General features: G+C 34.2%; 1 protein-coding gene across 4 annotated transcripts in view; it reads left to right on the forward strand.

Moving 5' to 3' along the window:
• The window catches only part of TMEM196 (transmembrane protein 196), a 59520-nt gene extending 43495 nt beyond the window's left edge, over positions 1-16025 (forward strand). For 2 of the 4 annotated variants that reach the window (XM_007981931.3, XM_007981932.3), the window contains exons 2-5: positions 5523-5579; positions 9521-9775; positions 10947-11020; positions 13205-16025. In XM_007981931.3, coding sequence (XP_007980122.1) covers positions 5523-5579; positions 9521-9775; positions 10947-11020; positions 13205-13211 — 393 coding nt within the window. In that variant the 3' untranslated portion in view covers positions 13212-16025. The remainder of the gene's footprint in view (positions 1-5522; positions 5580-9520; positions 9776-10946; positions 11021-13204) is intronic. The other 2 variants (XM_007981933.3, XM_007981934.3) reach the window with 1 other exon arrangement.
• The last annotated feature ends 2171 nt before the right edge of the window (positions 16026-18196 follow it).

Consider the following 18196-nt stretch of genomic DNA (forward strand, 5'->3'; position numbering starts at 1 on the left):
TACCTGTTGGTTTAATCTTTGTTGTCATTTTATCTTGTTTTTAAAACAAATTCTCTTTATTTTTAGTTTTCTGATCTATAATTTAATGCACAAATTTAAAGTTCAACTTTTTAATTGTTATCTAAATCTAGTTAGGATCTCTCTATTCAGTTAAGTAATATAAGAATGTTAGAACATTTTACTTACCTCTTCTTTACTCCTGCTCAACACATCATAGCTTATGCCAAAATCGCCTGGGGTATTAGCAGATACTAATTTTTTCAATAATGTATTTTCCATTTAAAATATTTACTGTGTTTTATTTTGTGTTTTTGTTATTTCTTTCCTTTCCTGTCTCATATCTTTCTCTATTTATTGTCCTGAATACAACTTCCGGTAATTCTTTTAGAGTTTTATGTGCAATAATGTTTTTGAGCCTGTATCAGTTTCCTGTTGCTTCTCTAACAACTTTCTGCAAATTTCGTGGCTTAAAACAATGGAAGTTCGTTTTCTCACAGTTCTGAGGGGCAGAAGTCTAAAATTAGTCTTTAGGGCTGCATTCCTTCTGGAGGCTCCAGGGAGAATCAGCTTCCTTGTCCTCTCCAGTACCCAGAGGTCACCTACATCCTTTGCCTCATAGCCCCCTTGCCCCTCTTCAAAGCCAACAGTGTAGCATCTTCAAATTTCTTCTCCCTACCTCTTTGTTTCTGTCAATACATAGCCTTCTGCTTCTTTTGACCTTGCTTCCCTCTTAAATGACCCTTGTGATTACATTTAAGGAATCCCTGGATAATCTGTAATAATCTCCCCATCTCAAGAAACTTAATTTAATCACATTGGCAAAGCCTTTTTTACCCTATAATATTCATGCATTACGGGGGTTAGAAGATGGATCTATTTGGAGGGCCATAATTCAGTCTACCACCATGCCCTTGGCCAAGTGAACATGTCGTTCTTACAATCTGTTGCTTAAATAAGAGTTTGGATGGATATACAGTGCAAAGTTTGAAAGTCATTTTTTTTTTCGGAATTTTGTATTTTATGTTAATATCTACTTTTAGGCTGTTAGTATGAGAAGTGGAGTCAGTCTGGTGTACAGAACTAAGTGTTGTTGTGGCTGTGATTATCTTTGGTGCAAAATAGTCTTCACACTCCTCTAGTAGTGGGCTATAGTTGCCTTTTGCTTACGTGCTGGACATTTTTTTTTTTTTTTTTGGTGTGAGTGCCCCACCCTCAGCTGGAGTACCGGTTCATCTTCATCACAGGGTTGGGGTGTAGGGTCTCCTCCCATGCTGTTGTCTCTCCCTCATTGGTAGACTGCTATCAGTTGTTACTCACAACTGCTAACTCATGGTGAAGTGAAGGTGGGGCTGAAGGAGAAGGTGTTTTGTTGTTGTCGACCAGTTTCAGTTTAGAAGTCCCTATGCGCCTGATCTCAGGTGTGGGGCTTTCTCAGTATTCTGTACCCTGCTCCCTGAGACAATTAAACTTAGCCTTACATCTGGGGTTGACCTTGGGCAGGAGGCTCCTGCCTCTTCTCCAGTGGTCGATGTCCTCTACTTAGTATAGGCAAAGGATGCTAGGCCCAAGATGAATTCCTGCCTCTCCCTTTGTATTTAAAAAAAAAAAAAAAAAAAAAAAAAAAAAGTATCTTCTACTTTTCCTCCAGTTACAGTGGCAATCTATATTTGAATAGACCCTGGAAATGAGAAGTTTTGCTTCCCTTCTGCCAGAAACCTAAGGCTTTTGCTTCATAAAAAAGAAGGTCTACGGAAGGAGTAGGGCTTTATACCTCCCTCAACACACACAAATGTGTGATGCCCACTGTCTCTTCCTCCCTTACTCTGCAACAGGTGACACAGCATCAGATTTTTCTTGGAGAAGATTGTCCCTCTTTGAATTGAGGTTATCTCATTGTCTTGGAACCTCAACCAGCTCTCTGATGGGCTCTCAAATATCATCATTTCCTTGCTGTAAGAGTGGAAATGACATCTTTGCATCTTTCCATGTCCTAAACAAAAGCAGAAATCTCCAAGGACTTAACATAAAGAAAATCCACTCAGGGTGTAAAATACTGTCTTCATAATCATGTCATTTCATCCAACAAGTCACAATCTTAGTTTTCTATTGAATATAATCTAAATTGGAATCAAATGAAGTTCGCTTGGAGGATGAACTAATTTTATTTTACAGTGTAGCACTTGATGTCTTATCATTAGATCGCAACATTTATATTATTTCACGGTAAGAGCAACGCAAGTAACCCTCACTGGATTTAAACATTCCATCTTCTCAGAAATAAAATTGTATTTTCTCATGTAAAATTGTTCAGGCTTTACACATGTACACATACATACAGCTATCAGCTTTACTTTTTTAGTTAATTTGTTTTTTTACTTGCTTAATAATTTCCATAATGTGGGTAAGTGTTTTGCATCCTGGATAAAGTTATATTGAACAAAAAAAGTGTACCTTGAAATATTATAACAAATTCCTTTATAAAGTAAGATGCATTTAATTTTAGAATGTAACACAATTGGCTGATGTTCTTATTATTTTATTACATCAAAAGTTGTATCATAAATTAACAATGGTCTTGCAGTTGTAGGTGAGTAGGTATTCATTGAACACTTCTAGTTGGATTTGCTAGTATAATCTACACTGAACTAACACCAAAAAACCCTCTTTAAAAAATCACTTCCATTCCTTTTTTTTTTTTTTTTTTTTTTGAGACAGAATCTTGCTCTGTTGCCCAGGCTGGAGTGCAGTGACTCGATCTTGGCTCACTGCAAGCTCCACCTCCTGGGTTCAAGTGATTCTCCTGCCTCCGCCTCCAGAATAGCTGGGACTACCGGCGCCCGCAATCACGCCCGGCTAATTTTTGTATTTTTAGTAGAGATCGGGTTTCACCATATTGGCCAGGCTGATCTTAGACTCCTGACCTTGTGATCCACCTGCCTCGTCCTCCCAACATGCTGGGATTACAGGCATGAGCCACCACGTCCGGTCCATTACATTATTAAAAACAAATTAATTAGACACTTAATAAAGTCTTAAATTGTATGTGTGATTTCTGACCTTTATGTGTTACCTTGAGCAAGTCACTAACCTCTTTGGACCTCTAGTTCCCCACATCCCCACATGTAAGCTTTGAGGGATAAATTAAATCATCTTTTAAGATCTCTTCCAGTATTATGACTTGGGGTAAATAAAGATAGCCAATGAAATAAAATATCAATTTACCACTTTGGGGGCCTCTTTTTCTCTTTTCTATAAACTGTGGTGGCTAAATTTCAACCAAGATCTTTTAGATCCTCCTCATAAATCCCATAATTTCATATACTTCCCATTACATGTGTCCACTTTTTCTCAGGTTACAGCTTTTCTCTAGGAAATGTGATTTTTGGATACTCTAACAGAAGTGACAGTCGGAGAGTATTTACATTCTTCTGCTGCAAGTAGAAAAAATATTGATTCCTTCCCTACTCTCCCTTCCCTCTCCCAATCCTTGAATTCCCATTTCTTAGCTCCATCCAATTGAAGTGAGACAATATAAAATAGCAAATTTATTGGCACCTAGATGTTCCAACCAAATGGTTGAATGGAGAACTCTGCTTATGCTCCTGACCACTCCTTGGGCTTTACTGTAAATGAATAATGGCAGCGTTTATAGATTTCAAAACAGACGCAAGGAACATAAAACTACACTGCTTTCAAATTATTTTCGATTGAGTTCTGGATAAATGAACTTCCAGGATGAAAACAGGGTAGTCAGGGAAACTTAAGGAGAAGAGTATGCTTGAGTTTTGATCTGAAGCTTGAAGCACTGAGAGGTACAGAATGGGTCCAAACTGGAATTTCTTGAGCACAGCCTTGAAAAATGTGAGATGAAATTAGTAACAAAAAGAGTCCATAAGAGGACATGATCATCTACACTTAGGACACAGTGGGTGGTGAGAAATGGTCACTCTGAAATAGCTTTTTAAGGCTACTGAAAATTATGCAAGTATTCAGGTTTTATAAAGTTCTGAGTTTCTATCTTCTCATGGTTTTATAATACTAAAAATATTTTGTTAGCTCTATTTCTAAAGTATGTTAACTATTTAGCTATCATATACTTTCTGAATATAATCCCAACATATTTTTGCCTTTGAGTGTTATGCTTTTGACCATCAGAATTAATTTTTTTTTCTATTAATAAGTACTTTCTACTTCGGTTTATTACTTTGGTGCTACATTTAGAAAATCCTTCCCGGTCCTCTAAAATTATATCAATATTTAACTTAGTTGTTTCCCAAGGCATTTAAACATTTTTGTATAAATATTCAGTTTTATATTAATTTTGGTGTATGTTAGGGAATGTTAACACATTATTCTAGTTCTGTTTATTGGGAAAATAATCATTTCTATTAATATGAAAGGTTATCTAAATTATATACCAAATTCTTATATATTTTGTGTTCCCTATTCCTTCTTGCTGCACCACTGCCTGCATAATCATTTTGCTCCCTTATAGGAAAAGGTTCCTTGCAACAACTTCCCTTACTTATTGCTTTGTAACAAATTTTCTTGGTACTTCTCACATGCATATTATCTCAGATAATCTTTAGCATATTTTGATATGTATTTGGAAATAAATCTATCCAGGTGTCAAATATTTAGTGAAATAAGCTATATTGTTAGTTCTGACTTCAGATAATTAAACAACAACAACAATGAAAACTAGTTCTCTTTGCAAATCAAAATTTTCTTTACAAATCTGAAGTCCTTTAGTGGACTTCTTACTTATTAACGAATATTTTATATAGTTTAGTTCAAGTTAGAAGTATGTGAAAACTTGCATTCAAATGGAACTGTTTCTATTCAAATTAAACTATTTATCATTTTATGATCACCAAAATATCTAATAATCTCTCCTTGGTAGATAATCTGATGTGACTGCCTTTGCAAAGCAATTATGTCAACAATGTTTTATCTACAAGAAATTACATGCTGTCAATTGCTTTATCCATTTGTGTTCTTCTGACATATCCACAAGAACAGTCTTTCTGGTAGAATAACGAAATAGTCATTGTACCAATTGGAGAGGTACAGAGAGTATCTCTATAGAGAATCATCTCCTTGTCTGATGCATTATCTTTTGATTTGTGCAGATTCTTTCCTGTAGTATAACTTACTGATTTCTCGTTGTTAAGTATGAATGAATGTATCACACCACTTTTCTCCCTAAGAAAGTGGAAAGGAATCAGACAGTGAAAGGAAATGAGAGAAACAAAGTTCTAAATTTATTTACTTAATAATTTTACCTGGTGCTAAAATGGATTCAATTACCTCTAACAATCTTGCAAAAAATAAATTTTTATTAGGGTTTATACCTTTATCCTTTACTATTCTAGAATGAGATCTTATCCTTTCCAGGTTTTGAAGGAAATTTAAAATGTTCTATCTTCCCTGGAGAAAGTATCATGAGTGAACTAAAAGCTAAAATCTAGGGGTCCTCGTGTCTTTGGATAAGGCATAATTGTTCTTCTTTTCCTTTTCAGTTTCTTCTTTGTGGCATTTGTGGAATATTGTGCGCCAAAAAAAAATCAGGACTTGTCGTAAGTTTTTGATTTGTTTGTATTATGCATTGAGGTGTTTGAAATGTAAAATTCTAAAATAGAAATGATGACTAGCCAGTTTTCATATACTGAATATTGCTAGTTTGAGACAAAAAAAAAAAAAAACTGGCAAAAAAATCCTGCCTTTTCTGTTTTCAAAGAAAACCATCAAAATTATTAGAAACCATGACAAAAGCCCACCAATATAAAAACACTTTAATAAACTCTTTAAATACCAGAATATGTAACCTTTAATGACTGCTGCAGATGGCAGCCTCTCGTTTTCCAATTTGAAGACTGCCAGACAATCGCCTGAATCCTTCAGTGAGCTCAAGAAGATAAAGCTTCAGCCCATGAGAAATGTAACCGTTTAAATATGGAACTGGGCCTAAGGATTATTGGCTTTCTTTGACTGTGAAGCAAGTTTTGCGAAGCAGCAAGACAGCTGTGTTGCTATGGTTACAGTTAATTCTCAGAGATTTATTTTATTTTCTTTTATTACTGTGAATGCACACATAAGTGTTTTCAGATGTTTTGTGGTACTATAGTGGGTTTCTGGGGTATGGAACACACTCCCAGTTAACTCTGATATTGGCTGGATGAGACACACTGCATGCTGAAGTGTGGATTCCACATTGCCTTTCATGATTTTTTTATGAGAGTTTGGAAATAAGGAAAAAGTGTGGTTTATTTTACCAAGTATTATGGGAAAGAACATAGACACTTACAAATGAGCAAAATTAATACTACACAGAGACCCTAGGAAGTGGCCTTTGAGCCTAAAAAGAGTTTTCCAAGGGGAGGCCAGTTATGTGAGCAATCAGGCAATTGGAAGCATTGCAGTTATTTTTATTTGACCCCTTTTTCTAATCACACCTTTCTTTGTGAGAACATCTATTATGACAAAAAGGCTAAAGCCCTCATTGCTTTAGATAGCAATTTTATATTTGATTTTTTAAAATTACATAAAGGGAAAAATGAAACCTTTAGAAAAAAAAATGTATTTTTTCAGGCTTGTAATTTGCATTTATGATTCTCCCATCATTCTTTAGACATGGCCTTCATTCTTCTTATGCTGTTCCTCTACCAAGACTCTTTATGACTATGTAGGAACAACTCCTTGGGAGAAAGCAAGTAAACAAACAAGGAAGCAAGACAAAAAAGGAAAAGAAAGAGAAAAGAGAGAGAGAGAAAGAGGAGGGAGGGAAGGAAAAAATAAAAAAGGAGGGAAGAGGCTTTTTGTTGTTGTTATTGTTGTTGTTGTTTTATACAAAGGCAATAGTGTCACTTTTCTGTCTTTCTCTTATAAGTTACAAAGAAAAAAAATAATGAAATCTGATTTTTTAAAGAAACTACCATTCAGGTGGTAGCTGTATCTACTATTAAAAGGTACATTATCCTCTGTACTTTCTGAGGTCCCCATTGATGGCATTTAACTATCAAGATTTTCTACATTTTAATGAAATTTAAAAAAAATTTTTCACTCCAAATATATCTGCAGTCTAGAGTCTCCAACCTGGTGAAATTTGAAAATAGTATATGGTTACAGATTTTAACATTTTAATTCCTGGATAAGATTGCTTTGTTAATACATGTTAATGAGGTGTCAAGTCTTTAAAGCATTCATCAGAATGACATCAGGAAAGATACGGGCTTTCATGTGATAGAAAACTAAAGGTATTGTCTACTTTCTCTATAACAATAATTAATTATTTGAAGCTTGATTATAATATCTTTCCATATTTTCAGAGAATGAGTAAACACCAAAATATATTCCCAAAGAACAGCATGACATCCAAACCTACTTTAAAATAAAATATAATTGGTTAATTCTAGTAGGCATCGTGAGCTACAAGTTTACACTTAGTAGGATGATTTTCTTATTGGTAATGGATCTTCAGTATTATATTTAATCAAGTATAAAAAGATTTTATTCATTATTGGATTTTTAGCTCTGATGATACTTACAGATACAATAAGGAATGCTGAAATAATTTGAAGAAATGAAATTAACTACTGTAGTTGCTGACATGACATATTCTCAAGAAAGCCTTCTCCAAAAATCTTGGCTGGGCTAAATTCTTCTCCTCCCTACTCCTAGGCCAATCCATATATCCCTTTCTTAATATTTATCATGCCATGTTAAAATTCTGGATCTTCTCTTTCACAAGATTTAACTATTCTCAAGAGGAATAATTACGAATGATTGATTGTAATGCCAGCAGCTGCTGACTCAGGGGCTAACAGATGCTAAGTGCTTAATAAGTGCAGGGTAAACTCAACTGTCAATGAAAAATAATACCTGATAAGGCCGGGTGCGGTGGCTCACGCCTGTAATCCCAGCACTTTGGGGGCCAAGGCGGGTGGATCACAAGGTCAGGAGACCGAGACCATCCTGGCTAACACGGTGAAACCTCATCTCTACTAAAATTAAAAAAAATTAGCCGGGCATGGTGGTGGGCACTTGTGGTCCCAGCTACTTCTAGGGAGGCTGAGGCAGGAGAATGGCTAGAACCCGGGAGGCGGAGCTTGCAGTGAGCCGAGATTGCACCACTGCACTCCAGCCTGGGCAACAGAGCAAGACTCCATCTCAAAAAAAAAAAAAAAAGGAAAGAAAAATAATACTTGATAAAGTAAAATCAAATGTTAAAGCGAGTTACAAAGGTGTTTGACCTGGGCAATTATAGCAAAGGAGGAGATCAATAAAGTCCAGGTTAGGACTTTGTGCCTTTCATCCAGGAGTCTAAGGAAGAAGCAAAATTATTTCCAGGAAATGAAAAATATCACTGATGTGGCAATAGGTAACCCATATTGAAGGACAAGAGAGGTGACTGGAATAAGACTGTGTTCCAGAGAAGAATGGAAATTAGATTGCATAATTCAATTAGTATCATACTATAAAGTATCATGAAAGCCCATGGAAGAATTTAGACCAGATGCAAAAAGAAAATATAATTATTAAAGTTATTTGACTAGTTAATTAAGTTTATTAAATATTCACAAAATATTTATGTCTCAGAAAGCATTATTCTTGGTTCTGCTACGGATCCTATGATAGTTGTTGATTAACTCCCCTAGCTCTATTAATAGACACTGAGATCCAACCAACAGTAGGACCAAAAGCAAAGCTACATCATCTGTTTCTCTAAAACGAACAAACAGTATTTTTGGAACACCTATTGTATATTCTTCAACAATAGTGCCACAAAGTAATAAAATATTTGTAATATATAGGGGCCAGTTCATAGGAGTCCCTAAAGTACTTGTTTAGGAAATACATGCACAATGAAATATGAGTGAACTTTTTTTAAAAAGAAAAGAGATTTAACTAAATTTCCTAAGCTCACATGGGTAGGAAGGTATAAAGATTTGAAGTTAGGTGGAACTAATGACAATCCAAAGAGAAGCTATTGAGGTATTTTTGAAGGATTGACACAGCGAAATTAGATTTGGGATCAGAAAAATCTGGGTTTGGTGCCTAAATTTAGCGTTAGCTATTTGCCATTCATTTTTCTAAAACACATGTTACTATCTCAGAGGCTTGCTGGGAGTGTTAATTGAGATGATATCTGTTAAAGTTTCTAGCATAGTAGCACACAGTAGATGTTAAATAAATATTTAAATCTGAATCTACCTAGAAGATAAATTTTGTTTGCTTTAGGGTTTCCATAAGCTATATTCTTGGCTTTAATACCGTCAGCGATCAATTTCTGAAACACTGTGGTATACTCTCTCTGTCTACAGTGAGTCAGAGTGAATACAAACTTGGCTTTAAAAAAAAAAAAAAAAATCTCCTGTCCTCTGTGAAGCACCAAGACTACTTTTTCTTCTTTATTGTAGGTTAGTCATCCTTGACGTGCAGCCCGACAGGGCAACTGTGTTCTGGTCAGCTTTGACTTTTCAACTTTAACGTTCCCTTTCTCTTTTTTTTTTTTTATCAGATGATCCTCTTTTCAGCCTGCTGTATCTGTGGACTCATTGGGGGCATCCTGAATTTTCAGTTCCTCCGGGCAGTCACAAAGAAAACTTCCTCCCTATACCCTCTGCACGTTGCCTCCATGTCTCTCGCGTGCATTGGGATCGGGGGCTGCACGCTCTCTTCCTGGCTCACTTGTCGACTAGCCAGTTATGAACAGAGGAGGATGTTCTCAGAAAGGGAGCATTCCCTGCATCACTCTCATGAGATGGCTGAGAAAGTGAGTTTCGTGCCTTTTCCTCTCACTGCTAGCACATGGTGAAGACTGAAGTCCACTCTGGGTGAATCAACTTGAAACTTTAGATCACAATTTGAGGAATCAGATTTTACACATTTGGCTCTATGGGGTTAAGAATAGAAATTTTAGGTTTATTTTTTTTTTCTCTGCAATTCATGGGTACACCTATTTTCGACAAAAGTTTGTAGTCTATCTGTCTATTCAAAACCATAGTGCCTAAAATAGTATTTCATAAAATATTGAATGCTTTATAAATATGGATTTTTATGTATTATACTGAGGAAAAACACAGATACTAAATACACTCTCCACTCAATAATGCCGGTTTTAGAAATTGCATGAATTCCCTTTTCTAGCTCTTCCCTTGTTCTTGTAAGGAGATGCATTTGATTATGTAAATTTGATCTTCAAGTATAAAGGGGCTTTTTAATAAAGTGACAAAAAGCCTGGCCTATCAGTGCAGATATTACAGTCCATACAAAGCTTCATTTAATTCTCATCTAAACTTATGCATATGTGGATAGCTTTGCCTGTATTTTAAGCAGTTGTCCTTGCATAATTGTTTCATGAAACCCATATAAATAGGAAGTTAAATTAATTGTATAAAAAGACAAATGGTATAGTATGATGTCTGTGTTTCTATTACATTTTGCACATATTCCTTAATTCAGTTCCTGCTACTGGATCTAGTAGAGAAAAGAGGAAACATTTGTAAAATAAACTCACTAAGGTAATGGCCACATTATATTTTGCTTCATGTCATGGAAATAAAATTGCATAAGCACAGAGCAGAAGTAATAACAGCAAGGCTTACTGCACATTTCTTTATAATGTTGTTTTGAAGGAAAAATATTTATTCTGTAGTGTTTCCATTTTGTGTACAATCTATACATTGAAATAAGGGGAGCAAGTGTTCTCAAATTGACTCAAGAAAGCAGTTTTAAACAGAGCTACGCATGTCCTTCATTAAAGAATTAATAATATACATAGGAAGACTCCAGTAATTTAAAGAAATGATTGTTAAAAATAGATGGTCATTTTATATGTATATATGAATAGTGGCTCTTTTGTGCTTTATTTTTATACTAGTCTGATTTAGTTTTCTGTATATATTTGTGCAATATTTATTGTATGATTGTTATATTTACATTAGAGATTGAGGGCTATTGAAATAACCGACTTGCCCAGCTGCCCGGTGGTGCCCCCGACACCAGAGTTACCTACAAGGTACGCTGATTTCTAGGGAGTTACCATGTTGTAATGTCACTGCAGAAAGCATTACCCCCTTCCAGAAAGTCATGATGTCAACAGATCAGTCTGAACGGATGTTGTTTAATGTTTCTCAAAGTATCGCTTTCATAAGCGCTTACTTTGCAGAGCTCACATAAACCTACGTGGCCGAGTCTTGCAGCTTGAAAGTTGGTTGAGTATTTAAAATACTCAGCCCGCCTATAAGCATCCAAACACATTTCTGGTTGGATGATTCACGACTCCTTTTATTGTCTGCTACTTCATGATACTGACTCAGTATAATCCTTCATGGGCCAGAGCTTTGTTTTTAATAATAGATATGTCTGGATAAAGACAAACTGTGTATTTCCCTCATGCTAACATTGCATGAGAAGATGGCCAAAGTTGGACACTAATACAGTAAAATTTCAGTATGAAAAGACTCTTCTAGTAAAATTATCTTATGTGATAAATTTTAAATTTAGTTCCCATATTTCAAATTGTTAAAAATAAATAGTAATGTTTCTTGGTTTGCTCAAACAAAGTAATTGGACATACAGAAAGTCACATGGATACTATGGCCCACTTGCAGAAAGCCCATTTGCAAATAGTCACATTGGTTCAGCCCAAATTTAAACTACAATCTTCCTATTAAATTAAGCATGCCTATTTGCAAATTTGTTTGCAAACTGGAGACTCACTCATTTTAAAAATAATTTTCACTCTTCTTTCCGATCAGTGATTTTGCTGTGTTCATGGCAGAGTGAATTCAGTTAAGAAAATTCTTTTTTTGTAAAATTTTTAAAAACTGTTTTACTAAATTCTGCAATTGAAGGTTAATATAATGGATTAACTTTTTATCATTTCTAAGCAGTTTTTGAGTGCAAAGTCCTTGTAGAAGGAGAAAAGGCACCGAATGGGTTTATGTAAATCTACTAGAAATTTGATTTTTCTCTTAGTAGGTAAAAGGGGAAAAGTAAATTTTGTTGAAGATCATTGGTGGTTGGGGGTGATTCTACTTATTTTGCCATCAATGGTGAGTTCCTCAATGAAGCCTCAAATCAGATTTCTGAGCTATAAACTTAGCTCCAGCACAATAACCCTCATATATTTTCAGATTTTTCATCGCATGCATCTCTAGGAGAGTTTCACCATGTACATATCTAGCAGATTCTCCAAACAGAGCTAGATAGAAATAGATAGAAATAAATTGAGAAAATATATATATATATGTGTGTGTGTGTGTGTGTATATATATATATATATATATATATATTTTTTTTTTTTTTTACTGCTGTCTTGCAAATAGGCTTGTTCAAGCATGGAAAGATGCTGCCAATCTATTTTTAGATAATTTTATCAATATATTTTTAGTATGGTGCTCTAACCATTAAAATATGAATGGGCTTCACATCCCATCACTTTTTATTGTGTTGGGAAGGGTTTAATATTTAATAAAACATATGAATTAAAAGCATCACAATTTTTCATAATGTTATTTCATATAATCGAAAGTGAAACTTTTAATGCTAGTTTTTCCTTTGCATCTGTATTTTCAGTGCTTTTCTATATAGTTTTACTTATTAACTTTTGAGTAACTGATCCATTAAAAACATGTTAAGAGACTGCGTTGTTATTACTTCTTACTGGAAGAGGGATGGTGTCATGAAAAACAATCTTTCCTACTGTGATTTTTTAGTGATCCATAGTTACAAATGAGCAATGATTCCCTTGTAGGCCTTTTTCTGTTCTTAGCAAAAGGCCACACATTTTCCTATAGAATAAAGGTCGCCTCTAGAATGCATTGGCACTTTGTTGACAGGGTCAGCAGAGTCTATGCATTAGAAAAACTTGCGCATTTAACCATCTTCTTCCTTCTAGGTGAGGTCTTTCCAAAATTTAGTTGAAGAAAGAAAGAGGAAACTCAGGAAAGTGGGGAGAGAATGGACCGCTGTTGTGGATAGAATATTTTGGTCTAACCGACTCTTACTTCAACATTTTCATGTGCTCCAAGATGCCATGAAATTTTATTTCCTCAAATATAACAGCAATATCCTTGTCTTTCCCCAAAACTTAGCAAGTTTTTCAATGGACTGAAATTTCTGTTTTGCAAACTCATTAACCAAAACAATGTCTTATTCCAAAAGCCAATTTTAATTAATCATGTCATTTTTCTAACAGGAAATGACAGACAACATGAGCAATGGAGGACCACAGCTGATATTTAATGGAAGAATATAATCAATGTTTTAAAGAATTGAACACTTTTTAGGATTTTCATGAGGCAATGAGACACCAAAGGACTAGAAAATAAAACAGTTTTGGCATTTGCATTTATTTCTCCTGAGCATCCACTAAAATTCTTCTTCCTAAAAAATATATTGCCTCACTGGTTTCTCCACCCTTTTTCATGGGGTAAAAAACTTTCCAGAAACATTCTAATACAATAATTTCAAGAGGCTTTCCAGATTGTTTCCTTTTCAGGAAAAAGAAACAATAAAACAAATAAAATGCATATTCTATACAAACAGTATTTGACTAGCATGATTATTAGATTTCTAATGACATATTTCATATGAGTAATTGAAAAGTACAAATATCAAGAAATAAAAATAACTTACTGATGTCTTTGTTTTGAAAGACAGATGGCTTCAAGGATGCCACAATTCAAAACCTCAGTAATGCCTTGTTATAAAAACATTGTAATTATTTTCAACTTGTGAATGAAATATATTTCATAATTTACTTGTAAAGGACAAAAAACCTCAAGCATAAAAAAGAGACTTTGTAGAGAGAGAGAATACTAATCTATATGGTATTTTTGCATTTTTGCACAAAGAGTGAAAAGTTATATGTGAATATCATTTAAGAAAATAAACGTTTTGATCATACTGTGCAGATTGATCTGCATGTTCACGAATGAGCCTAAGAATAAAGGATGTGTGTGAATGTGTGTATATATACTGTAAATATACAACATGTATACAGCATATATTATAGCATACATGAATGTAAATAGGTATTAGGAAAGCAATTGTGATGCTGTGGGGGTATTATTAAGATTCTACTCCAATAGAAATGGGAAGGCAATTGCTCAAGGCTCTTCTATGCCCACAAAATCACATGTTTAATTTCTACTAAACTTGCCCATTTTTCTTCTTTTTATTAGGTTTGTTTTGTGTAAATATCATTGTGGCTGATATTTATGAAGATGAGTGATCTGAATAGTGTAGTATATAGATAGATTATTTTACTGTTTCACTATGATTATAGTACTTATGTATAGCAATTAAAATTAATTTATAAACAAACATGATTTTAATGGCATACTTCCATATTTATGAAGACATCATGAATTAAAATTGTTGATGGTATTGATATTTCAAACACCTTGCAGTCCAATTAAATGATACAAAAGGGCAGATGATGTAACCCCCCAACAATGAAGTTATAATTACCTTTGCTATAGTTTAATTTAGGTGTTTTGTTTTACAATTTTCATGAAAAAATATAGGCAGTCCATATATAAGAAAGCATATATCCAAAGATCCTGAAAGAATTCTTTGTGGAAAAAGTAAAAAGATAGGCTAACATTTGTATAGCTAGATTCATTCTTTTCCTGTAATAATGGAATGTTAAAATAGCAAACAAGAACAACACATATATGTGAAAAAACAACATATATCTGAATATATTTATGAGAATATAACCTGTGGCAACAGGCAAATAAATCTATTATTTTTAAATACATAACTCTCACTATATTGTATACTTTTCTTTCTCCCCAAATCTAGTCAATTTTCAAGTCATTTTTTATGAGTTACTTATTGAACCATAGGTAGTAAATTAAAATATTTAGTACCCAGTATGAGAATATGATTTATAAACAAAACATGAGTTTTAATTGTGCTAACACAGTAATAATGACACAAGTTAATGAAAATGTGAAGGTCTTTTATTTTATAGCAATATGATCATCATGTAACCTATTTAAATCAGCTCACTAAAAATTCTGGCTGTCATCTATTCAACAGAAATAACGCGACTCTGCTTTTTTGGTGTAGTTTTTGAAGTCTCCCAATGCCTTTGGATAACTTCATTGCCTAGTATATTACAGAAGCTGTCCATAAATGCAACCTCACAGAGTGAATCAACATCATAACTATTCATTCAGTGCCACAAACAGGCATGATCTTTGCCAATGAAAATTTAAATTACATCATGAATATGTTTGTGTGTGTATGGGCCTACTGAATTCATGCAAGAATGCAGTTTTGTACTGCAAGAATAAACACTGACTCTAATTTTCTGTAGCATTTCTCTATAAACATGTTTGTACAATACAAAATTATAATACATCAGAATAATGTTGTAATGTCTTTTGAACTGATTTATAACATAACACATTAAAGGGCAAAAGAAGGCATATCACTGCTTTGATGTATAGTTAAAAAGAGATGCAATCATCACAATTATTCAAATAATTTACAGTGTATGTTTAACCAAGTATAGATATATTTTTAAATATGATCATTTCTACCTAGTGTTTTCAGAGTTGAGTTTAGAATGATTTACTTGGGATGTGCAGTGATTCTTTTTTAGATAAGTGGGTAATGTTAGAAAGATATTGTTTAAGTGCTTGAAAATTTAATTTGGACAATACATTGAACCACATGCTGGAATGTTTTAAGTGACTACCTTATAGTTTTAGTATGAGCCTACCCTTGGAAGAAAGCAAGGTGATACTAAATTAGAAAAAATATGTGAAACTGGTGTGGTGGTATGCTTTGGACCATATCAAATAGGGGGAGGTATCATAAGCATAAAAGAATACAATTGGGCTCTCTTTGGAAATTTTAAACATATATGTGTATGTGTGTATATATATTCACATATGTGCATATGTATATGTATATATACATACACACGATGGTTTGGAAATGGAACATGATATGATAACTCTACTGACATGTCTATAATAAAATGATGTGCTTTGAAACTACATATGGTGTTGGCTTTCTTTTCATTATAATACAGAAATGCTTCCCCAATAGCTACATGAATAAATGTGCTATTGTGAGAGTGGCAAGGGATAGCCTGCTGTGAACGAGGGGAAAGAGATAGTCACAGATGAAGGATATAGAATTAAATAACAATATTAGTTGAGATACAAAAGTTAGAATATGTTCAAGTATAGAGAGAGACTGGTTGAAGACATCAAACAAAATGATTATAATAAGAATGTGAAGTCCCTAAGGGCATGAGAAAATAAGACACAGATCATATGAGACAGAATTTACGATGGTAGGACAGAGATTGCATGTGATGTCACAAATTAAACCACAATATTTAGAGAACTCTGATGGCCTACTTGAGTTTGTCAAATTGGTTGCTATTGGCATTTGGGCTGGATAATAACTTATTATGCAGACTGTCCCACACATTTCAGGCCATTGAGCATCTTTCGTCTCTTCCCACTAAATCCCAGGAGGACACTCTAATCATTTTAATAACCAAAAATGTCCTAACAAATGCTTACTTGTTTCTTTGGTAGGGAGATATTACCCTGTGAAGAACCACTGAGGAAATCCTTTGAACATAATCCAGAGCAGCCAATTTTAATGCCACCCATAAGCGAAGCCTTGAATTGCTCAAGGTCATAAACTCACTGTTCTAAGGTCCACCTACACTGTCTAATATGGTAGCCACTATCCACATGTGACTATTTAAATCTAAATATCAATTAATTAAAACAAAAAGAATATTTTTATTTTTCAGTTTCTCCATCAAACTAGGCATATTCCAAGTGTCAAATAGACATATATGGGCAACAGTTACAGAAGATCCCCATCATTTCAGAAAGATCCATTGGATAATGCTAGTCAAAAGCATATAGAAACTTCCCATTTCCCTCAGTCCTTGTACAAGTTCTTGCACAATTAACCAATTGTCATTACAACTGAAAATATGAAAAGAGTCAGTAAATACTCCATGGAATTTGAAAGGTGATGTACCAATTATAAATCCATGAACTGGGCCGGGCGCGGTGGCTCATGCCTGTAATCTCAGCACTTTGGGAGGCCGAGGCGAGCAGATCACGAGGTCAAGAAATTGAAACCATCCTGGCCAACATGGTGAAACCCCGTCTCTACTAAAAATACAAAAATTAGCTGGGCATGGTGGCACGCGCCTGTAGCTCCCCCCCACACACTCGGGAGGCTGAGGCAGGAGAATCACTTGAACCCGGGAGGTGGAGGTTGCAGTGAGCCAAGATCGCACCACTGCACTCCAACCTAGTGACAGAGTGAGTTTCTGTCTTAAAAAAAAAAAAAAGAAAAAGAAAAAAAAGAAATCCATAAACTGAGCACAACTTGTAAAAACTAGCAAATGTGCATAACCTATAATCAAGTAGAAAATTTTTTTAGAGATTTCACATTTAAAAAGTTCTGCTTAGAACAATTCCACTAAATTGCTAAATATTTTATGTTTGACAAGCAAAATGAGATGTTGTGTAACCCTTATTTTTGAAGAATTTTACTCTACCTATTACATGCGTCAAAGGATACACTGCATTTCTTGTGCTTGGGGATGTGAGAATAATAAATATATGGTCTTCCACTTTATTATTTGACTTAGTTCAAAAATGGTGTATTTTAAAACCTTATGTCCCAAACTACATTTTCAAAGATTAGTTAGCAAACATATTTCAGAAACTTAGAGGAACATCTTAAGTATTATTCAGTTAGAGTACTGTTTCCAAATAAAATGTCAGAAGTTGGCATCACTTCACTCTTTTCTTCTTTTAGTCATTTTTTCTGGAAACATATGTAATATTTCTTACTCAAAGTGTATGACAGCCAAGAAATTCAATTATTCCAAATTCATAAATCACAGGTTGTCAGTTACTCATAGCAGGGGAAACCAATTCAGAAATTGCTGGAAATGTGGATGCCTAGCAAAATTAAACACAGTAATTTCTGTTTTACTCCCTTTGCTAGGAAAACAATTTATTGAATACAACAGTCCTTTACTAGGAATATAAATGCATTTCACAAGTAATATATTGCTTAAAAACCAAGCTATAGCCTTAATGAAATTATTTTAATATTTTAACACTTCAATATTATCTACATCAACAAATTATAGTGAAAAGAGACTCCTTCATTTTAGGCA

The sequence above is a fragment of the Chlorocebus sabaeus genome, chromosome 21 (genome assembly GCF_047675955.1).
Source record: "Chlorocebus sabaeus isolate Y175 chromosome 21, mChlSab1.0.hap1, whole genome shotgun sequence".
In the NCBI taxonomy this organism is placed as follows: domain Eukaryota; kingdom Metazoa; phylum Chordata; class Mammalia; order Primates; family Cercopithecidae; genus Chlorocebus; species Chlorocebus sabaeus.